Below are 23,415 nucleotides of genomic sequence, written 5' to 3'. Positions count from 1 at the left end.
GGACCACCACCTGTACGGCCACACCGGCTACCGCAAGGCTCGGCCGGCCTCCGCGGTGTCCTCCAGCGGCTTCCACTCCCAGCGCCGCCGCACCACCTACAGCCAGCCGCCGCCCTCCTCCCTGGAGAGCCTGGACACCTACAACGGGGGAGACGTGGGGCGGAGGAGCGAGAAGGAGGTCCTCCAGGCCCTCAACGACCGCTTCGCCGGCTACATCGACAAAGTGCGCAACTTGGAGCTGCACAACCGGCACCTGGAGGCGGAGGCGGCGGCGCTGCGCCAGAGCCAGGCGGGACGCGCGTCCGTCGGGGAGCACTACGACCAGGAGCTGCGTGAGCTGCGGGACGCGCTGCGGCAGCTGACCGGCGACAAGGCGGGCGCCCTGCTGGAGCACGAGCGGCTGGAGGAGGACATCCAGGGCTTGCGGGCGCGGATCGAGGACGAGGCGCGGAGCCGCGAGGAGGCGGAGGCGGCCGCTCGGGCGGTCAACAAGTACGCGGAGGAGTGCGGGCTGGCGCGGTCCGAGCTGGACAGGAAGGCCCGCGCCCTCGAGGAGGAGTCCGCGTTCCTACGCAGGAACCACGAGGAGGAGGTGGCGGAGCTCCTGGCGCAGATCCAGGGCGCCCAGGTGAGCTTCGAGGCGCGGGACTCCCTCAAGGCGGACGTCACCGGCGCACTGCGGGAGATCCGCTCCCAGCTGGACAGCCACGCCAATGCCAACACCACGCGGGCCGAGGAATGGTTCCAAGGTGAGAAACGATCGTTTTAAACAGCAATATATAAAAATCGTGTGTATTTTTATATTTCTTAATTGATGTATTCACAGTTAAATATGTATATATAACAAATAAATCAATAAAACAAATATATATATATATATATATACAGGCCTACCGCGCCGACTAACAACACGCACTCAGCCTGGACCACGTCATTTAACTTGTGCCACTGCTGCATCTCACCAAATTGTTTTGGATTAAAAAACAACGCTTTATAAAGAAAATATCATCCTCTACGATTTCACTGAGAACATGCCTAAACCATAAAATGAATGAAAGTGGTTTTATAGTGTTAATACTGTTGTTGGTAAGCTTTCCTGCTAAATTGCATCACTGCTCAAACATATACTTTATGGTTTTACAGGAGCATGATTATCTTTATTATTATTTTTCATTAGCTCCGGGCCAGATAGGCTACTGGGGATAGAATGGAGAGTGGGATTAATTTGCCCTTTTTCTGCTGTAACTCTGATTGACCTAACCTAACCCTTTAAATTTATCTCTGCCTCTCAGAGAGCGAGAGAGTAGGGGGGAGGGGGGTTTCAAGGTTACCGGTAATAACCACAGACAGGCAGACAACATTGTTTTTTGAACGACAAAGGAGCTTGATAAAGGAGGCTGAGCGTGAGACAGCATCTTTCGATCACACAGGGGAGAAGAGTCCCGTAGACACCGGTCTGTTTACCGTTGTAAACAACATTCAAGATCACATTACTCACTTATTGCATGTCAACAACACTTCATGTACTGCACGTTGACCTTGCACTATAGCCTGAGTTGATATGCTTCAATCTTACAGTGTATTGAATGACCTTTCACTGTGCTGTTCAGCTGACTGCAGCACTGTGGCTTATTCAGGCTGCTGGGCAGTGGGAGGGAGCTGACTCAGACCCCCGGCTGACATATGGAGACTGTCAAGGTTACTCACGCTGCCCTGCTGCTCTCTGGCCTTTCTGGACAGAGAATAGGTCATATATCTAAGGATGTAAAATGCCTGTTCATGCCTGTGGGGGAAATTATTTTATGGTTGCTTTGCGCTCGTGTGACAGTACGGGCCACGAAAGACTAGCAGCAGGGAAATACGTCACAAAATATTTGTCCTACAGCTTTGCACATTTTTTTTTCCAACCGGGTTAATAATTGTGAAATAATGCACTTTGTATTTAATCCCTGCAGTACGTATGGACCGTCTATCAGAGGCGGCCAGGTCCAACCAAGATGCAATCCGTACATCGCAGGATGAGATTGTCGAGTACCGCCGTCAACTCCAGAGTCGCACGATTGAGCTTGAGACCCTGCGGGGAACCAAGGAGTCCTTGGAAAGGCAGCGTATGGAGAGCGAGGACAGGCACCACGGAGACTTCAGCTCACTGCAGGCATGACATTCTCCTTTTCCAGTCTTCTTGCACTCTCATATAGCTGCCCAAAGCAAAGCCAGGAGATCTAAAGAGCGTGCACACACACATACACACACACACACACACACACACACACACACACACTCAAATGCAACCGACCTGATGGCATTGTGTCTCTGTGTGTGCCTGTGTTTTCGACCTGCAGGAGACGATCCATCAGTTGGACAATGAGCTGAAGAGTACCAAGTGGGAGATGGCCAGTCAGCTAAAAGACTACCAGGAGCTGCTGAATGTAAAAATGGCTTTAGATATCGAGATTGCTGCTTACAGGTGGGTCAGAGGTTAAGGCCGCACACATAAACATGCATTACAGATAGAAAAGTAATAACTGCCGGTTAGCGTCAAATGAAAGCACAAACAAATATACACATTAGGTCCAATTGAATGCTGATAGTATAACAAATATTTTAACCTGGTTGTGTGCCGTTGTCTTTCAAACAGGAAACTACTGGAGGGGGAAGAAAATAGATTTGTTTCAGGAGGGGGTCCGTACTCCTACATGGAGGGTAGGATCTCGGCCCACCTGAAGCTGAAGGGAGATGAAATGTCAGACACCGTCATCCTGGAAGAACAGACAGATGAGACCCAGGTCACAGAGGTGACAGAGGAGGCAGATGAAGAAGAAGAGAAGGGAGATGAAGAAGCAGAAGAAGAAGACGAAGAAGAAAACAAAGAAGAGGAGGGTGAGGAAACCAAAGAAGAAGAAGAGGAGGAGGGAGAGGCTGAGGAAGGAGGAGATGAGCAGAAGGAAGAGGGCGAGGATGAGGAAGAGAAAGGTGAAGGTGAAAAGGAAGAAGAGGCAGGGGAGGAGGAGGAAGAAGACAAGTCCAAATCTCCGTCAAAGTCGCCTCCCAAAACTCCTCAACCCAAATCTCCGACCGTCACATCTCCAGAATCCAAATCTCCAGAGAAATCCCCTCAATCCAAATCTCCACAGAAATCCCCTCAATCCAAATCTCCACAGAAATCCCCTCAATCCAAATCACCGGTCGCAAAATCCCCCATGCCCAAATCTCCCATCAAATCCCCCGTCGAGGAAAAGTCCAAATCACCCGCCCCCAAGTCTCCTGAGCCAAAATCCCCAACAACAAAATCACCGCTGGCAAAATCACCTGCACCCAAATCCCCCGTGTCAAAGTCTCCACCCAGCAAATCCCCCGAATCCAAGTCTCCTCCTCCCAAGTCCCCACTCCCCAAGACCCCAGAGCCAAAGTCCCCTGTGCAGGAAAAGCCCACGCCCCCTGCTGCTAAGGACACCCCAAAAAGTGAGAAGAAAGAGGAGCAGTCTCAGCCCACCAAGGAGGAGAAGAAGGAGCAGCCTGCCCCCGTCAAGGAGGAGAAGGAGGAGCAACCCGCCCCCGCCAAGGAGGAGGAGAAGAAGGAGCAGCCCGCCCCCGCCAAGGAGGAGAAGAAGGAGCAGCCCGCCCCCGTAAAGGAGGAGAAAAAGGAGGAACCCAAGGAGAAGGAGCCAGAGAGCAAGCCAGAGAAGGCGGAGAAGCCCAACCCCAAGAAAGACGACAAGGCGGAGGAAGCTCCCAAAGCTGCCGCCCCAAGCAAGCCGACGGAGGACAAGCCTGCCTCCAAGCCGGAGCCCAAGGAGGAGCAGAAACCCGCTGCCGCCAAGCCGGACCAGGCCAAGCCAGAGGAGAAGCCCGCCCCGAAAGCGGAGCCCGAGAAAACCGAGAGCAAGATAGAGGAGAAGAAACCACAGGAGAAGAAGGAGGAGAAAAAGGAGGAGAAGAAGGAAGCGGCTGACGGCAAGGACGTCAAGGATGCGGTGAAAACGGAGAAGGCGGAGAAGTCCTCCGGCACGGAAACCAAGGAGACCAAGGAGGACAAGGTCAAGAAGTGAAATCTATAGGTCGTGATTGCTCCGTGGCTCAAGGGGAGGATGGGGTTGGGATGCCAAAGAACTATTTGGGAGGAAGCAGGGCAGAGGAGCTGCGGGAGGGCCGGGGGCTCTTTGGCAGGACACTTGAATAGCAAGTGTCCAACGCAGAGCAGGTGACAGTATGTAAGCAATAGCAATTTCTAGCAAATAACCCACCCCGAGTATGGCCATTACAATCCCCAAATGCTTCTGATGTATGACTGTAGTGAATGTAGAATGCTAAACTGTTATTTGAATGTGAAAACTGCCCTTAATAATGACAAGTGCATTTAAACAGAATCCCACTGAATGGGACTGCAGGGGCCCTGTATCCACACAAGCCTTCTAGAGTAGAGATGTCATGAGCGACCAGTTAGGGATTGTGTCAGATGAATATATCAAGTATACAGAGAGTTATATGTATATTATATTTACAGATACTTATAAGTATGAAAGACTTGAATTTGCTTGTCGTGCACCTTAATACAGGCTCTCCTCGTTGATGAACTGCAGTGTCTCACCTCAGTGATCTGTAATGCTTGGTCAATGATGACTGTGCAATGTACTGCAATGCTGATAAAATAAAGGTATGGAAAAGCAACTGGAAGGCTTTGTGGGTCTTTTCATTTAGTTTTTCAGGAGGTGCGTATCTGCATTGCGACAGATTCATTAGAGCCAAGCATCACGCTTGGAGTATAAATCAGAGAAGCGTGGCTTCGTGCTCGCACAGGACACAGTCCGTCACTGCAAATTTAAACTGCAGGTTTATAAAGTACCTTAGCTCCATGGTGATCTCTAAATTTAACCACAGTCATAAATAACCTCACAGATGTGGTGTCTAATGAAACTAATGTAATAAATATTAGAGGCATACACACTGTAGATAATCACATTTTGGAATGTTGGATCGCTCCCCTTTACCACATTTAAAAAAGTTTGTCATGATGTTTGAGATAAAAAAAACAAATAAAATAGGTATACAGATAATACTTCGTAATGTACACTGTTTGCTGCTGGAGATGTAGTGGATAGAGTAAGAAGAGGCTTTGAAACACTTATTTTGACAACGTCACTGACAGTCGGAATGGGAAATAAAAGTCACAACTTAGATTAAAGTATAGTGTATAAACTTAAGCTTATTTCCCCTCTTGGCATCACTTCATGTATAACAGCCAAATCCAATCTCACATGAATAAAGCTGAGTTAATAGCCTTCTGCACATCAAGGACAGATCATAACCACTTTATTCCGCCTCCGTCTACCCTCTGAAAAAAACCTCTCGACCTACAAATCCACAATTTAGCAAGGATGACTAATAACACAGCATTGAAAATGAAATGGTCTCCAACTCAACCCAAATAGAGATAAGTGTAGTCATGGAAAGCTTTCAGACCTATCTTCAATAATCTCTTGTTCATTATTTTCTTCCCACAGGGTCGGAGTGGTAACTTAAAAGGTGACTTGTAGATGTCCGAGCGTATATAATAGGCCCCAGACATCCAGACCCTGTGGGGAATGACTCGGCTAAGAGCGGCATTACACCTCGACAGAATAACAATCAGCTCTGGTGCAGACAGCGCCTATAAATAGAGCAGCAGAGAGAAGGAGAGGGATAATAATAAAAAAAGGGTATAGAAAAGTTTATAAAATGATCAAGACAAAGAAATAAATGTGGGAAAAAAAAAAAGGAAAAGGACCACTGAAGAAAATATGTTGTTTTTTTTATTTTCATCTGGTATTATGATTTTTGTAATTTAAAATAAAAAAGTACAGGGCTACAATATGTGGAGACCGTGGTCCTACAGCAACAAAGATCAAGCCTAATTGGAGGGTTACAGGCTGCAAGGACGACAATAACAGCAAGTTTAACGATGACTGAAGAAGCCCTGAGGATGGTTGTACTTGAACGGCTTCAGACGATTTGGTCCCCTGGAATATACAAAAACAAATGCGAGTTAGCAGAATTCTCTTCATGCGTTTCGTTTATATATATATGTCTAGAAAACAAATGTGTTGAGATTGTTTAGGGATCACGGTGTGTCCGTACCTCACAGTGCGCAGGCACATCTTTTCCCGCGGGAACTCTCGCGGTCCTTCCACACTGTCGTCCTGTCCGTCCGTCTCCAAAAACACATCGAGACAGACGCACAGACGGGCAATCTGATTGGTCAGCAGCTGGTGACCTGGAGAGGGTCCTTGGAGTTCATTTTTGAACACGTTCACTTCACTCTCCATGGCCTGAGACAGGATGAAAGATGCTCTTACTCCAACAAGCTCTGGCTGAATATGAAACATCTGCTCATTATTATTATTATTATTATTTTCACACCCTGAGGTTATCGTCCGTGCGCCCACTGCGCTCTCCCTTCCAGCTGAGAGCGAGGGAGAACAGAGGAGAGACTTCTGGGTAACGGGGGCTTAGCACCACAGCGGCCTGGAGACTAGCTGGACGTTATGGACAGAGAGAGAGAGAGAAGTTAAGAGTGAGCAGCAGAATGTTTTCAGTCGTTGACCGAGCTCGGATCCTTTCTCACAGCCCCGACGCTGGACGTTACCTGTGCCTCTCTCCACCACAGCTATAAAGTAGAGGTCAGTCTCCTTGGCCAAACCAGCGTCCGTCACATGGCGTGTATACGTCAGATCCTGGTGCGGGGGAGAAAGAGCAGTGTTTCAGCGTCGGGTGCAATCTGCATCCGGCGGCTCCTTGGTCGCAGGCCATGAATTAGCACGAGGGAGCCCCCAGGCACAGATGTCTACGCACCGTGTAGTCCTGGTGAGTGATGGTGGTCCAGCGTGCCAGCTGAGTGATGACCTTGGCGGGGAAGAGGTACTGACACTCAGCGGAGATGGGGACGATGCTGTGTTCTGAGGACAGGAACGGAGCGGACTTAGACTGGATTAGTTCTTAGTCTCATATACATGGTGAGCCCCCCTGGTGGCTCCGTGCGCTCTTACACGTACCCAGTGAGGTAAACTGCTTGTGGAGGGCGAGGCGGGACAGGACCCGTCCTCTCAGCAGCTTCATGGTGGTCTCCATGTGGCTGGCACTCAGCGAGCTGCCCACACGCCCACACTGCAGACACACAGTCGAGAAATATGTTGACGGCACACGCTCACGGAAACATCCCAGCACGAATGAAGCAAAGACACAAGTAGATCTAAGCCTTTAAAATTGAGGCTCGCTTGCGGAGGGGAACTATGGTGAAAGGAAACAAGCAACAGAAAGTTCAAATTTGTTTTATTATAATGCATTTTTAAGTTGTTGGTCATTCTTAGTGTTGCTGGCAGATTAGAATGCTAGATCTAAAAAACTTTAAAAACAAGAAACTATCGTCCCATTTACCTTGAAGCGTCGCTAATAGTGACTTCATGTAGAGTTGGTTTTACCATGACTGGCAAAAAGTCTTTAGTCTCTTTTGATAAAAGAGTCTGTATGTAAATTAACTTGTCATATTAGACTTTAGTATTCCGATAAGAGTGCCTTGAGGTGACTTGAGGTGGTTTTTTTTTTTTTAAGTCTGGGGGTATATTGAAGAAAAGCTTAATTTATAACTGGGCCAAGAATAGACAAATAAACAAACAAATAAATAAATAAATAAATAAATAAATAAAGCTAATAAATATCAGTACAAATTAACACATTTTGTATCAGCCATTTGAATGGTGTGAAACCCAACGTTGATAGTGTAGCAGGCTGAGCCAGAGGAGAAGCCCGCCCCCAAAGCAGAGCCCGAGAAAACCGAGAGCAAGATAGAGAAGAAACCAGAGGAGAAGAAGGAAGCGGCTGACAGCAAGGACATCAGCCCCACACCCACACCCACACACACCCCAGCCCACCCACCCACCTCTGGGACATCACCAGGAAACTGCAGTCCTCCAAGATTCTGAACCCACAAGTACGGATGACCCAGCTCAGCCACATAGTCTGCAAAAGTAACAATCCTAGCAGGGGAGAATATGAATGGATTATTATTTTATTGAAGTAGACAGGTGTGTAAGAAGAATGTGTATTTTCTACTAGGGGGGGGGAGAAACTATCAATACATGGATATATTTACAGTGTCATTCTTAATACTATGCTTTTTGTGTAGTGTAGAACACATTCATAATGTTATATAAAATTACATTTCAGAGTCGCACAATGTTATCTGCTGTGAGTCTGCTCTTACGATTGTTATTCATAATTAATCTTCTTTTCCAACTTTCAATTTTCTTTCAATCTGAATGGTGCCGGATCTCCAATCAACATTGGGACAGTCAAATGTTTATTGTCCTTACCCAACTTTATCAAACTGGTAGCGGTTTGCCGGATTGGGAGTTTCGCGTCCTTGGTCATTGCTATAGAGACAGTTCAGCAGAGTCTCTGCATTCAACAGCTCCCTGAGTAAGGAGACAGTCATTAGGATCTCCTTTCAGGCAAAACAAACAGCGGGAGACAGCAACAACGCACGCACACACACACACACACACACACACACACACACACACACACACACACACACCCAGCGCTGATGGCCGTGCTGAGGTCTGTAGCTGTGGAGACCTTGGTCTTGACAGTCAGGATGTTGAGGTTCATCAGGTAATAGAAGTAGAGATGGAGAACACTGTTATCTAAAGACACACAAAAGATCACACGTTGAGTTGAAACAAATAATTTGTAATAATGAATAACAAACAAACAAAAAAAGCACACTTTATTCACATGCACTTTACTCCACATATCTGGATCTACAAATAGCTTATTCCATATACACAACTCTATTCCCTTCACTTCGGAGACTGAGTTTTTTCCCGCAAGTCATTAGAACTGTCAATGCTGACCTCACCAGGGGTCCTAACTGATCCATACACTAGGCTCCACTACCTACTGTACTGTATGTAGCATACTGTGTCACTGTTCAGGGTTGTCCGTGATGCCGTATTGCCGCGCCGTACTGTTGTATACTGTGCTGTATTATCCCAAACACTACCTCACACTATTCACATTCACATGCCACTTTAATTCACATGCCACTTTAATGCACATATCTGTATATACATAGGCATATTCCTTCTATCTATTCCATTTTATTTCAATTTATTTTTATTGTATTTTATTCAATATATTTTTATCTTATTCTATAAGTATTCAACTTACTGTATTACGTTTTAGGAGTCAGTTAGTTGGTCTATTAGAAAGGAATTTTCTACTTTTATTTTTTTTCCAAGGACATAGTGTGCTATCACCGGGTGCGTTGCATTACATTTCACTGCATATATGTATGAAAGTATGTATATGTATGTGACAAATAAAAATCTTGAATCTTGTATTTTGTACCCCCACTCTGTATTACCTTTTTGAGTCTTATTTTATTTTTATTTTATTTATATTATTCAATTCACTAACTGCATTACATTTTAGGAATAGGTTAGTTAGCTAGGTAGGAATTAGGTTGGTTATTATGTTCGGTTACTATTGTGTATAATCTCTGGGTGCGTTGCAAGACATTTCACTGCATATATGTATGAACATATGTATATGTATGTGACAAATAAACCTCTTGAATCTTAATTACTAGTCATTTATATTGATACTTATGCTGGAGCTTTTATTTAATGTATATTTGTGGGCACAGAACTATAAGCTGGATCCATTCAATAATCCCCATAATTTTGTTCCCTTATTCAACATTCAGTGGTTATTTTAGGCGTGTGTGCATTAGCGAGGGAGAGAGAGAGAGAGTGAGAATTTCACGGATCCGAGAACCCCTGGGGATATGAGGATGGCATTCCCCCTTCACTCAATGCAGTCAAAGTGAACTCAATCACACCCCGCCGCAAGCCAACAACAGCAGCCAGGGTACACCGCCCTGGCCGCTGCTGTTTGCTTGTGCTGCACTAAACCAAAACAGAGCGCTCCGGCCGGCTGCTCTAGAGGACGCCTCAGTGATGAGACAATTGTGGAAAGGAAGGAACGCAAAAGAGGAGTGGGTAAGAAATGTGCTTACAGCGTGATGCTGGTGCTGCAGACACACTGCTGCAAGGTTCCCTCTAACAACCCCCCCCCCCCCACACACACACACACAGTCACGCCTGCATTGCAGATCCACCCATAATCAAGTCACTGTTCTTCTATCACCAGCAGGGGGCAGCCACAACATCACCGATAATGGAGTGGGCTAGGCACAGATACGTTACACAGCAGATTTATGTATCCATACACAGTTGTGTATATATACAATATATTATTAAACCCACACATCAGAAAACACATCTCAGTTTGAGAGTCACTTCCTTGGCTCTGACGGACAATTTTCAAAATAAAGGAAAGAAAGGATCAATCAATCAATCTATCAAGGAAAAGGTGAATTTGAATCAATTAGACTTAATCATTCCTTACATGACGTTTCCTTAAAAGAGTGTTTTTGTGTACCTTTACACTTGAGGTCCAAGCAAAGGGAAAGGGGATGTCTTTTCAACATCTCGCGCCGTTTGTCATCCAGTTGGCCTCCAGTAGTAGGTCTTCTCCTCTTCTATGGAAGAACAGAAGATTAGAAGGAAAGAAAAAACAAGATAACTGGAAGAGATGATGATGATGCTGATGCTGTCATGGAATGCTCTTAAAAGGGACCTGTTATGCTCCTTTTCAACAAGTTTAAATAAGTCTCTTAGGTCCCAAAAAGTGTTTGTTTTTTGCCGAAAAAAACTAAACAAAAACACAGATTATTCTGGCCATTCTTACATGCCTCTAAAATCCATCTCATTACTGACGCTTTGTTTAGGTGGGAGGAGCCACCCTCCCGAGGCCCCGAGTTCTTTGAGCCAATGGGGTTTGAGCACAAGTTCTGGGTTCTATGAGCCAATGGGGTTTGAGCTTTACTCCAGATTCCATTGTAATTAGTCTGTAAATTTTCACAGATTTTACACTATCAGTCCGTAAAAATCTATCTGAACAAATTTGAGGCGAGAAATAAGCAATCCAGATTCTGTATCTTCACTCATTAGATCTACAAGACCTAATTCAAAAGTTTTGTTTCCAATACTGCGCGATCCACGTTACAGACATCACACAATTATTTCTCAATTACTTACATGTCCCACAGCTGTAGCTTTGTCACAGATGGTCAGTAATAATTCCTCTTTATTTTAAAAGATTTGTGCTGGTCTGTGCAGCCAACAACAGAGCACTTCCCATGCTTAGCTGTAAGCCACCGGACCCGCTAACAGTGGCGTCCAAGCGTGACTGGAGATTCTCAGATGGTAGGCGGTTCTAATTCTACTGAGGCCCAATGTGACGTAGGGTTGGGAGACAAATCTGAATGGCTTGTTGGATCATGTTTTCTGAAATAGACAACTCACAAAACACCGACTGGGTTGTCTTATTTCAGTTTGTGTGTTAGTAGGCCCGTCAGAGACCCAAATGTATGTGCACAAGCACTGAAAATGTAAGTTTATCATAATAGGTCCCCTTTAAACCTTCTTGGATTTACAATAAGGGCGAAAGGCATTTTAAAGGACAGATGGATGAAAAGGGATGGTGAAAAGATGAAATTAAGAGTCGTGTTTCAGGGAAGCGTATCCACTGCCAACAAAACTAAGAAAAGAAAAACAAGGCCTTGCAGCGGGTGCAAAAACACACAGTGCGACAGAGGAAGCAGAGGCCTAGAGGTGGGCTCATGTTACAGTCACCTAGACATCCTTGGTAAATATTAGCAGAATCCCACAAATGGAAGTGGCCTAATACAGGAAGCGATCAATACCAGCCACTCAGACCACAACATAAAAAGGTCTTGGATTTAAAGATAGATTGTATTTATGCTGGTGTTGTGGATAAGTAAATGATCTGGCCAGATAATTACCGTTTTCTCCTGCTCTTCCTCGGCATCTGAATCGCTCTCATCATCTGGACAGCACAGAAAAATACATGATTTATGTTTACATCTGTAGACCAACAGTATCACAACAAACATCTCAAAGCAAGCAACAAATTACAGCCAGAGGAAGATACAGAAAGCACAAAGCACGAGAAGCTCTATCTATTATGCGTCTTATGTGTGTTTGTTTTTATATTATTATGAATATGCATACATATGCCTGAAAGATAGGGCTGCAATTATGCCTCTATAAACCCATTCAAATTTGTATGCTTTATTATTTTTAATATTCAAATATATTCACATTTTGAATGCTCAAATTTGGTACTGGTACTCGTACAACACACAATTCTGCAGCACCGACTAGAGCGATCTTTTCTCCAAACAAAGCAAATAAAAACTCTAGATGGATTTGATTGACTCCATTTCCTGCGGCTGCTCCACTGCAGAGCAGATTTCCCCTTGAAAAAATCCCACCTATTCTCACAGTTCGGTGGCAAATGCCCCGCCGCCAGGCAGGGCAAACAAAATACACAATCTAATGGCATTCTCACCATACGAATAGTAATATATTTTTTGTAATATTCGAATTTCGTTGCTGCAGCCCTACTGCAAGTATGCGTGTAAGAATGTGTGTGCATGTATTCTGGCAGCTGTGGCGCAAAGCTTGTACCCTGTGAGTCCTCTGGCGGTTTGGACAGAGCCTTGGCCTCCTCCACATCCCCACTGATTGACATGCAGAGGTTCTTGTCTGAAACACAAATACAGAAAATCATTAACAAAACTCCTGTACTCCGTGTGTGTAAAAAGAAAAAGGTGATTTTAAATGTGCTAAATTAGAGCAGCATTATTTACCACAGGCCTGTCCGTAAGCATTCGCTTGAACAAACAAGACGTAGAGAGAGGGCGGCAGATGGCGAGCGACCTCGGTCTGTTTCTGAGTCTGCTCGAAAGGCATGGACAGGTAATCCTGCACTGGGAGAGATGCCTGTAGGAGGAGGGACAAGTACCACAGGGGCACTCAGATACATAATGCACGCTTCCAGGTGATGTCAGTGCTGCGTCTCTTCATGCACAATACATTCAGTAAAATGTTGTCTGAAAATGTTCAACACTTTCAAGAAATACATTCATTTTCTTAACATTCTTGCTCAAAATCACTGTTCTCTGACATGATTAATCTCAGCACCAGATGGAGTGTTTACCTGCATAATGGCATCCAGTCCTGGCTGTAAGCTGCCTAGATGCTCCTTCTTCGACTCAATACTCTTCTGAATTTTCTCCTTTGTGGACTGGCACTCCTTGTATTTCTCTGCCAATCTACAGAGAAGAACTTGCTAGCGCTGTTGCGGTTCTGCAAAGAATATCGATGGAATTCAAAACAGTTTGTTCTTGTGTGCATTACCTTTTCCTCTGTTCAAGTTCCCAATCCAGCCGTGCCAGTGTCAGTTGGTGCTTGTCGTTTTTCGTGAGATGAGGCCTGGAGATCTCCTCTGGGGCCTCATCATAGAACTCCTCCTCGCTCACCAAGTCGATATCCTCATGCTTTGACCTGCGGCAGCAAAGGGAAGTTAGCAGCTACTTTAACACACACGCAGCAGTGACTGAGGTAATTATACTCACTTGAACTCCAGACACTTGCTGATCTCTTTTTGAAGATGCATGACTTCATACAGAAGATTCTGTAACTGAAGGTGCAACACATCCACTTTCTGCTTTGCCTGGGTGGAAAATAGATTGAATTGCGATTAGATTAATTATCCACGTGACTTAACTATTGAACACTTGTACTGTATGTATACAAGAGCTTTGCAACAACTTGCGGCATGCTTGGACCTTTGCACTGACACGCAGCCAACGGAAATATTTTTTGAATAAAATGGTTTACATTTTGTTTGACAAAGGACTGCAAATTAAATGAGTGATTTGACTTCTTGTACCAGCTTATTTTTACTGCCAAATATCACGAGTATTTTAATTTGACACTTCAAGACTATTTATTCAGCTTGGAGGCAGATCCCCAGAGCTCTCAGTCAAAACCCTACTTTTGCATTCAAATTACTGCCCTGTGCATTCACAAATGTAATCTGTCCTCATGCTCACATTTTCCATGCAAAAAAAAATGTCAAAAATAACAACCTATTGAATGTGTTAAGGGGTTCACTTTTGTACATAAGTTGAACAACGAAAAAGGCATGATCACAGAGATAAAGGCAATATGACTGTGTTGGATCTTTTACCAGGCAACTTAAGTATATGCTTATAGCATATACATAAAGTACATAAAGGAGTGTCCAAGTGGCACATATCTGATGTTTGGATTCTATTTTTATTAGTAGGGTTTCCCCCAGAAAAGTTGTTTTCCCGGTGGAAAGTATGGGCCTCTTTTATCTGACTGGCTAAGCGACTATAATGTGACATTGACGAGTGCTGCTGCTGTTTGGGTCAAGTTGCACAGGAGAGAAAAGCGGTGGCGCGTCATACCGTGGAATACAGCGGATTTTCAGCAGCGCGCTCCAAATGACAACGTTAGCACCGAAATCTGTGTTGAGATTCGTTCTGGTAGATACCGATCCGATCATATCTGAACTGGTGCTAAAGCGGTACAGGGTGCCAACCCAAAGGAGGTTCAAAACCCGCGCATGATGATGTTTTTACTCAGGGCGTGCACAGAGAGGTGAGGCTATTCACAGATGGGTCTGTTGTGAGAGTGAGTGAGTTTGAGAGAGAGAGAGAGAGAATCCATGCGTTGCGCGCTACAATGAAATAAGATTTTACCCATTATAAATAGTAAAAAAAAAAAAAAAAAAAAAAAAAAAAAAAAAAAATCTATATGTGGCGGGCAAGGTTGATACTTGATACTGATTTAGAAACAAAACAAAAAAAAAAACAACCACCATAAATATACTTTTTTTCTTTTTAACGCCAAAGTTTAGGCCCACAGGCTTGCAATACACTGGGGGTAACCCTGAATAAGATTCAGCTGTAAATTGGCACAGGGCCTTCTTGACACTCCTGTCGTGCGCAGTGGTGTTACCTCATGTGTCTGGTCTCGGCCTCTCTTTAGTCGCATGTGAGCCAAACGATTCAGTTTCTTCAGATTCATGAAGTGAATGCAGCTCTGCAGGCGTCTCTGCTCCACTTCCACACACTGAAAAAAAAGACACCACAGCTTAGTTAGGTCAGTTCTTAAGTCACATGCACGTAAAGTAGCTTTCTTTTTACATCCACAAAAACACACACAACATTGAATTGTTCTAAAAAAAAAATATAATACAAGCTGATGATTTTATTTTTCTTGATGCAGCGCAGTTTTCCAAATGCGTGTATGAGAAAGAGGGGTGTGGGCACATTAACATAAAGGAAACCAATCCCTGTGATGAGCTCACTCAACGTATGGCGACTGATCGGGCTGTAAAGTCATGTGTGTGTCTTGGGAGAGCGCCATCTCACCCCTTCTTTGGCCCCGTTGGCTTTCAGCTCCTGTATCTCACCCATAAGGGTGGCCAGGCTCTCGCACGTCTGCTTGTACTGCTGGTAGTCCTGCTCCGGGTCTCTGCCATCCAGCTCCACCTCCTCGCTGTACACACGGGCGTCCTGGGACAAACACACAGCAACGCATTGTTTACGCGGGCGGTCGTTTTGGCCTCTCCTCAAAACCTTCCCCACCCCCCGTCTCTCTTTTTGAGGACACCGCTTAATCTTTCTCCCGTGGACGTGCCAGCTCAGTGCACAGACTCCACTCCACTACACTCCAGCACTCTCTCAACAGTACCGCCATGTCTCCTTCCCCTCGGCCCCGCTTCATCTCCGGGGTGCTGCCCTCGCTGCGGAGGACCTTCGCCTTTCGCTTCTTCAACACGTCGGAGGACATGGCCGGGGGAAAATGAAGCGAATTACCAACAAGAAGGGCAGCGTTCTGAGGAGCAAAGTCACATCGTGAGATTCGAGGAGAACAAGGTGAAGCCCAGACCGGCAGCTGGTGTGCTCTGTCGGGCACTACGGTGATGAGCCCGGCTAGCTTGAAGGCTAAGAGACGTTAGCTTTTCCGCTCATTAAAGGCAAACTTCTAATCAATTTACCCCAAAAATATGTAGCTGGAAGAATCCTTGGTATATTTACCTGTGCTGTGTAGATTAAAGTAAAATTGTTGAACTCCTGCCGTGATGCGTCTAAAAAACGATCTTACAAAACCCATCGACTATGTAGCGCACACTAGGAGGAGCACAATGCTACGGAAGCCGTATCAGGACAAAACTGCCCCCCCCCACTTAAAAACCCGAAGTCGAAATGCCTACAAACTGCAACCTGCAAAGCTCCTCTCCTTCAAAATTGACAACAATGCAGGCAAATAATACAATAGAGCTCATCATGTCAAATACATTTATTCAGGATCGACAAAAATTGACAAAGCATAACAGGACAAAAGTTAAACATTTAATTAAAAAATATATCTTCCTTTCACACTATTCTTTAAGCCCAATATGGCAACATTTTCGGTTCCTACTCATTTGGCCATATCTATCAAACTCTGTAAAGATGTGGGGACCCAGGTCTTCTCTCCTTGCACAAAAACAACGCCTCTGTCCATGTAGATGACAATACGGCCAAAGGTGTATAGCTGGTTGCCCTTGTGGTGTTTCCCCGCCAGGGGGATGAAAACAATGTTATTCTCGTCTGCCTTCGTCTTGATCAGGCTTTTAAAGTTGGTAGGCAGACCAGCACTGACACCCCTTTGAGCCACACTTTCAGCATCCCTGCGCTCCTGCAAGGCTTCATACTGGAAGTCCTTTCGTCTCTCTGTCTGCGTGAGATATGCAATATTTTCTCTTGCACCTGGCTGCATATATCCACCTAAAGAAACCAAGGAGGGCATAGAGTGTTATGGTTAGCAATATTTTGGAACAGTAATAAAAAAATAAATAAAATAAAAAAAGAATAATGCACAAATTCATCTGCACACCCTGAATCTGTGTGTTTATATAAAGGATACACAATTCTTTCATAACCAGATACATATGGAAAAAGCATAGAGCATGTAGAAAGAGTTAACTATCAAGAAGACAAAGCATCGGTTTAGATAAATATTTTTAGGCAGAGGAGTTGGTTTAGAAAATAACTAAATCCTTCAGCCTACAATCATCACAGACAGCCACACAGTGTTTTATTTACAAGAGACACGGCTGTTTCTCACTCATACTTTTTTTTTTTTTTTACATTTCACAAAATGTATAAAAAATGTTGGGCATCTGTGGTATATACATTTGTATAATATGTGTGTGTGTGTGTGTTAGTGGGTACATGAGTAATACGAACCCATGCCCGAGGAAACAGCGCGGTTCATCATGTCCAGCGCCTCGTTGAATTTGTCCTTGATGAGTGGTTGGGCCAACAGCATATCACTGAACATGGTCTTCCACCCGAGGTACCACTTGGTGATTTCCTCAATATTAGGATTGTTGCTCAGCCATGAAAGCAAAACCTAAGAGAAAGTCACCGTACAAACACAAGACGGGGGAGGGAGATAAACACGAGGAGGAAAAATATGCATTTCTCAAAATGAGTTAAGTACATAAAAAGATAAATGGGGGTAAACTAACATATCAGTAAGCCTCTACTCCCTATCCACTGAGTTCACCAACCTGCAGCCACTTGGGGAAGAAGTTTTTGTCTAGCAGGGACACAAGGCTGGAGGGCGACAGCATGCCCTCCCAGTCCATCACCCAGTTGAATGGATCCATCTGCTGCTGGTGTGGATTAATAACTAGATCCGCAAGACACAGACCTGAGGAAGCAAAGCAGAGATGGTAAACCTGTTTGGAAACTTTTTCTTTTTTTTTCTAATTAGCACAGTAGTAGTGAAGTGCTGGTCGGTAGTCATTACTAGTCAATGTATTAATAATTTCCCATATAGGATCATACCAAGTTTAGGGGTGATGTTTTTAACCATGAAGGCCTCCCAGGCTCCCGGGGAGAACACGTCTTTCCACGGTTGCAGAATGAGGCGGGCAGAGCTGTCACTTGGATGCCACCGCTGCAGCGCATTAGCGAGTTTGCTACGGATGGGCGGGTAAAGCGGCTCTAAGCGTGACTGAAGCAGAGGCAACCAACGATGGATCCAGGAATCGATTGGCACCGTATCAGTAAGAGGGTTCCAACTATCAACCTTAAAAAAATAAATACATAAATAAACAAAAAAAGAAGACAAAAAATGGTAAGAGATACAGAGTGCAGAAGAGCTATACAGTTGATGTGAATTCATGCACTGATTGACAGTTTGAGTGTTTGCATCTTGCCTCTCTCTGTAGCCGTGGCAAGATGAGCTGCTCCAGCAGGTGATCCATTATCCACAGAGGCAGCAGTGGAGCCCAATCTTCCACAAAGTCCACCATGGGACCCTCTATACGAGGCTGCCAGCCCGACACACAGGTCTGGATCACTGGAATCCACACTTCCCAGAGCAGTCTGGAAACGTACAGATCCAAGATACAAGTGGACCAGTTTTAGACTTTATTGGAAAATTGCTCAAAAATAAACAACATCCCAATAAGATACTCTAAAATACTGGCCCATTAACTACATATCAAAAAAAGGTTGTTCATTGGGATGAGAGCATGTAACAAATATGTTTGTTGCTCTGTTCAATTCAGTTTAGTGATTGTCTGTACCTATGGTCTGAAAGAAGTGATCATTTAAAAAAAGAAAATAAAGAAGAAAGTTTTATCCTTGGTTTTCTTCAAGATGCCCACTATCCAATTTCCTTATTGAAATCTATTACTCTCCATGCAATAAGCTTGCTTATACACACACACTTTTTTGCTATGCATAATTTCCGTACATAGTTTACCCGTATTTGTAATGTGCGTAACGTACCTGTGGTAAGGATCCATGTTGGCATCTGGGGTACTGGAGTGGAGTTGCCTGGATTCCAGTATAGCTCGCCACTGACCAACCTCTTCCAGACAATAATTACTGTCCTACAATAATAAAAAAAGATGTAAAATTACGAGTTCTAGTGTCTAGTTAAAACAGGTAGTGTCTAATTAACTAAACAACACAATTACCCATTGAGCATTGATAAACATCATTAATTAAGTTAACCCATAGGCAGCGAAATGAAGTAATTTACTTTGAGAGGGTCCCAGGTGCGGAGTTTCTCTTTGAGTAAAGGATGAACCACAGCCACAGCCAAGTCTCCCAAACCCATCATCTTGTACTCTTCATAATAGTCTGTCTGCAAGGTCTCAAATATTTGAGCACACTCCTGAATAAAGAATAAGGTAAGTGTACAGATAAATTAGTCAATTAAGATGTGGTTGAGAGTTGCATGACACAGGTGTGTGTGTGTGTGTGTGTGTTCATGTACCTGCAGGTTGGGCCTCTCCCCTGGTGGGGCGTCTACAGAGTCAAAGCGTTCCACCAGTTCCAGCACAGCCTCCATCCTCTGGATGGAGTCTTGTTCCGCCTCCAGCCTGGTCCGCAGGGTGGAGGACTCGTGGCTCAGAGACACAACTACGTCTCTCTCGTGCTGCAGACGCCTTGCAGACTTCAGGAGGGATGAAGTGATGATGGAGAAAGGAAATGGGAGATGGAGAGGAAGAGGCAAAACATTAGACAGGGTAGACAGAAAAGGTAGACAGAGGTAGACAAGGTAGACAGAAAAGTGAATCGTTTGTGGGTATATCTACAGTAACGCTACACAGTATGTTATCGAACTGTTCGGTACTCTACGGTTCAATACGCACACGTGAGCCTCGGTATTACAGTAGAAGTCCACTGGACGCCTTAGCAAGTGTACGGGCACGTCGCGGCGTAAGTGCTACTTCCTATTGAATCCACTGTTGGAGCTTCCCCGGCCACGTCAATCGCATCGGGTCCGTGCGGCATTTCCCTTTGGGGAGGTCTTTTTTTTTTTTTCTTTTTAAACTGCGCATGGCTACGCAAGCCTTTTTTGATGGAAACACGAGATAAAACGACACAGAAATGTTTTAGTAAAGTGTGCAATCAATCAAGGTGCAGTGGGAAAACAACCCCTGGGATGGCGGTGTCCCTCTTTATTATCTTTATTATTAAAAATCTTGAATATAAAGATACTGAAACCGTACAGTTACCGTGGCCCCAAAACAATGACACGTACCCAACTGTGAGCCCACTGTACCGTTGCATCCCTCATCTAAAGTATGTGAAATGACTGCTATCACATGGCATCTGATAGAGGAAGGTTTCAAAATGGATTCATGGTTACCCCATACCTGCAATATGTCCTGTTCTGTGAGGTCTATCAGGAGCTGCAAGTTGTGTTCTAGCTCTGGAAGAGCAAAGCCAGTTCCCTTCTGATCCCGTGCAGACATGCCTGGTGGAGCCTCATCTGGAACACTGTGCTTGTTGGTCATCTGACTGTAACTGTAGTACACTTTCTGCTCTTTTCCCGTCATATCTATTACCTGAGGACAAGAAGAGGAGATAAGGAGGATTATTAACAATTAAAAGAAACTGCAGACAAAGCCAGGCACAACCAGCAGCTGACATTCTTTAGAACAAATCATGAGCGCCACAGAACAAGAAGCTTCGATCCAATTACGCTCTACTTATCGCAAAGTGGAATTGTATTCATTACACTAGCAAAGCTAAAGGCAGGCACAGAGAATCATGGCTGTAATCCCATAAGAACACTCCTTAAATATGTGCATGACTTTTTAAACAACAAGAGTCTAAGTGTGAGTCCTTTCTAACTCACCTTAACATGTGTCAACTCTCCAGCAGGTGTGTGTGTGGTTCGACCAGCCATCTTGCCTTTAGCCTTCAGCTCCTCTATAGTCCTGTAGGAATACTTGGGCTTTTTCTTGCCTGCGGTACCTGCGGGATCCCTACGCCACTGGCCAAGCTCCTTCTGGAACTCCTGCACAGACATATGTGTGTGACAAGACAGCTCTAAATAATGCCAAATAATACTGGTGGATAAAAGTGACAAACGTGATATCCTTTCAGGATCTACCTTCTCCTCCTCCTCTTCAGAGTCCACCACGGGAAAGTCCTGAAGACTTTGCTGGGTTCGTTCGTTCCCATAGGCACCCACCGCTCCCTTACCCTTGCGAATCTTCGCCTCAATCGGGTTTAGAATGCCTACAGCAACGAGAGTATTAAAAAAAGTCTGCAATTTATTTACACCTAGGAAATTGCCATTGATCCACATCTTATATATTTTTATTGCTGCCCCCTAAAGGTCGACAAGTTGAATCATCCGTCGGAAACTCATCAGCCGACTGAGATTCTTCTAAGTCAAGCAGTCGCTTTTTTTTTTTTTGTTTTGTTTTGATTTGATTTGTCAGTGTGCACTACAATAACAGGATAAAACAGACAAAGTTTACAAAAATGCACAAGGATAAATCAATGAGGAATTATAAATAAGGGGAATCATAAACATATATGTTGATATGTGTGAATAGTCCACGTCCGGACACAGACGCCTACACAGCTTTCCGTACGCCCCGACAGCCGTGCCGCATTCCTCCAAATAACACAACTAAACTAAATAACACCCCCCCCCCCCCCCCCGGCCCCCGTCGCTGAATAGTCAAATATTAGCATTGGACAGCCGAAACCCTTTGACTGACAAAATTCTGAGTCGGGTACAGCCCTATATATTATGTCAAAATGGCTTTCTCTGATCACCAGAACCCACCTTGTGCATTCTTGCCCAGGCCTTTGCCTGCTTGGTAGCCCATCTTCTGTAGAAGTTTCTGTCCAATCCCTTTAGTGTGCTTCTCCCAGCTTCCTAGGTTTTGTCCTGTTCTTATGCCACCAGCAAATCTCTGGTTTCCACGGAATTGACCACTCTAGTAAAAGAAAAAATGATGTATTGATGCAAGTTGATTTAAAATAATCAGGAAGACACACACACAAAAAAAAAAATACCATCTGAAGTTTCTTGGGTGCACCCCCACGAGGGCGTGGAGGTGGAACAGGACCCTCATCGTCATCAGAGTTATCAGAGTCTCCTTCGTCTTTTTGTCGCAGCTGCTTCTCTTCTGCTGCAGTATGACGAAGACCTCCACTCACAAAGTTCACTGGAGCCGTGTAGTCCTTAGACCTTTATAAAAAAAAAAAAAAGGGCAGGATAGAGTAAATCATGATGGATTATGTCAGTGATTATATTGTTATTTTTTTCAGGATGGGATGGGGTTGTAACAGGACATGGTTCATGCTGTACCTTTTGCCTCCGAAGCTCGGTCTCTCATCGTCATCAGAGTCTCTGCTAGCCCAGATGCCGTAGGTGGCCTGCTCCTTGGTCTGTCTGTGTCTGTGGCGCTCTGGGTTGAACTCATTAGCTAGGTCCCAGTCCGTCACCTCGAAACTTTCCACCTCCACCCCGTCCTCCTCTTCACCCCCTCTTCGTCCATACAGGTGGGACATGGACATGCCTGGGTATCCTGATCGGGGAAATGTGAATAGATTACGAAGATCAAATTTCAAGTGCTAAATGAGGTATATAAAATTTGTATTTCGATCATTTTCATTTGATATACAATAGTGGATTGTAGTTATAAGAGTCCAAGCTCAAATATTCGTAATTTTATTAAAATTTAATATTAAGCACAACAACTTGCGTTTCAGCAGTCACACAACAAGAACTTTGCCATTTTGGATCATATAATTGTCTGATCCCGATTATACAAACTCATCAGCTTGCATTTGTTGCCACAAATAAAATGCGAGTTGAGTGCATTTCCACAAGTTGGCTGTTTAACCGTGAACCTGAATTGAAATGTTCCAATGGTCAATGCCAATAAATGTTTCTTCTTCATACGGTGGATGAGTATAAACAGTGTTATAGGCTTATACTATTTGGCATAAAAAGAACAAAGGCTAAATTTGAATGCAGCTGAGAAACAGAAATGTTTAAATAATTGCATCGATAGAATTAATGAAAGACATGCTAACTGTTGTTAGCATAACGATAGTCAACGTGAACTCAGCGGTCTAAACATGCGATCGGTTAAATATCGAGTACCTGCGGGAACGTCCCCCGTAGCCGAAGAATATGAATTAGAAACGCTTTCCTTCGAAGCAATGATGATATTTAGGGATGGAAAGCTGGAGACCGACAACCGACAGCAACGGCCGCTCGTCGAAGCCTGGTCGTCACGGAGCTCCCGGAAGTGATTTGTGAGGTTAAAGGTGAAAGACGTCATTACGCACAAGTTCAACGCGATAAATACAACATTGAATTCTTACTTATTGATTCTCTATGGTACATTTCACATACATAAATGCAGAATAATAAAAGGTAACCCCAATTGCAATGTGTTTTATGTGAACCGAAAAAATATATTAATTCAAAAACTCGTGGACACTAAAAAAAGAGGAATGAAACCGTCAAACTGTATGGTGAACTCTTTGAAGACAAATAATGTTTTTTCGTTTATTATTTTTTTTTTCCATCAGGATTATATTTGTGAAGCCTATTTGTCCTAACGGTGTTTATTTCATATTCT

General features: G+C 44.4%; 3 protein-coding genes across 4 annotated transcripts in view; 1 reads left to right on the top strand and 2 right to left on the bottom strand.

Moving 5' to 3' along the window:
• Positions 1 to 4,584, top strand: part of LOC307232277 (uncharacterized protein) — a gene marked incomplete at its 5' end in the record, with an annotated part of 4,598 nt that extends 14 nt beyond the window's left edge. Inside the window, 4 exons of the mRNA XM_080003221.1 lie at positions 1 to 749; positions 1,956 to 2,155; positions 2,343 to 2,467; positions 2,639 to 4,584. The exon at positions 1 to 749 is cut by the window's left edge and continues 14 nt beyond it. Of these exons, the coding sequence (XP_079859347.1) occupies positions 1 to 749; positions 1,956 to 2,155; positions 2,343 to 2,467; positions 2,639 to 4,049 (2,485 nt within the window). The 3' untranslated portion in view covers positions 4,050 to 4,584. The remainder of the gene's footprint in view (positions 750 to 1,955; positions 2,156 to 2,342; positions 2,468 to 2,638) is intronic.
• Positions 4,585 to 5,772: 1,188 nt separating this feature from the next.
• Positions 5,773 to 16,152, bottom strand: thoc5 (THO complex 5). 2 transcript variants are annotated; one of them, XM_080003217.1, is made up of 20 exons: positions 16,043 to 16,152; positions 15,696 to 15,839; positions 15,374 to 15,517; positions 14,958 to 15,071; positions 13,544 to 13,641; positions 13,326 to 13,472; positions 13,126 to 13,240; positions 12,776 to 12,908; positions 12,594 to 12,671; positions 11,906 to 11,949; positions 10,480 to 10,579; positions 8,570 to 8,678; positions 8,346 to 8,447; positions 7,913 to 8,009; positions 7,029 to 7,140; positions 6,829 to 6,932; positions 6,623 to 6,710; positions 6,397 to 6,512; positions 6,115 to 6,305; positions 5,773 to 5,996 (listed from the first exon to the last, which is right to left on the bottom strand). In XM_080003217.1, the coding sequence occupies exons 2-20, from the start codon at positions 15,792 to 15,794 to the stop codon at positions 5,933 to 5,935; spliced, it is 2,055 nt and encodes a 684-aa protein (XP_079859343.1). In that variant the 5' UTR covers positions 15,795 to 15,839; positions 16,043 to 16,152; the 3' UTR covers positions 5,773 to 5,932. The 2 variants fall into 2 exon arrangements, with proteins under 2 accessions (XP_079859343.1, XP_079859344.1); XM_080003218.1 differs by having other exon boundaries at positions 15,696 to 15,773; positions 16,043 to 16,129.
• Positions 16,153 to 16,289: 137 nt separating this feature from the next.
• On the bottom strand, positions 16,290 to 23,045 carry tfip11 (tuftelin interacting protein 11). Its single transcript, XM_080004647.1, has 15 exons — positions 22,932 to 23,045; positions 22,131 to 22,350; positions 21,836 to 22,010; positions 21,603 to 21,756; positions 20,916 to 21,043; positions 20,658 to 20,819; positions 20,173 to 20,364; positions 19,287 to 19,466; positions 19,050 to 19,184; positions 18,794 to 18,897; positions 18,217 to 18,385; positions 17,843 to 18,086; positions 17,563 to 17,705; positions 17,237 to 17,402; positions 16,290 to 16,774 (listed from the first exon to the last, which is right to left on the bottom strand). The coding sequence occupies exons 2-15, from the start codon at positions 22,337 to 22,339 to the stop codon at positions 16,428 to 16,430; spliced, it is 2,508 nt and encodes an 835-aa protein (XP_079860773.1). The 5' UTR covers positions 22,340 to 22,350; positions 22,932 to 23,045; the 3' UTR covers positions 16,290 to 16,427.
• Positions 23,046 to 23,415: the final 370 nt, after the last annotated feature.

Source organism: Zeus faber (genome assembly GCF_960531495.2).
Source record: "Zeus faber genome assembly, chromosome: 7".
Classification (NCBI taxonomy): Eukaryota; Metazoa; Chordata; class Actinopteri; order Zeiformes; family Zeidae; genus Zeus; species Zeus faber.
This window is presented reverse-complemented; position numbering and strand designations above follow the sequence as displayed.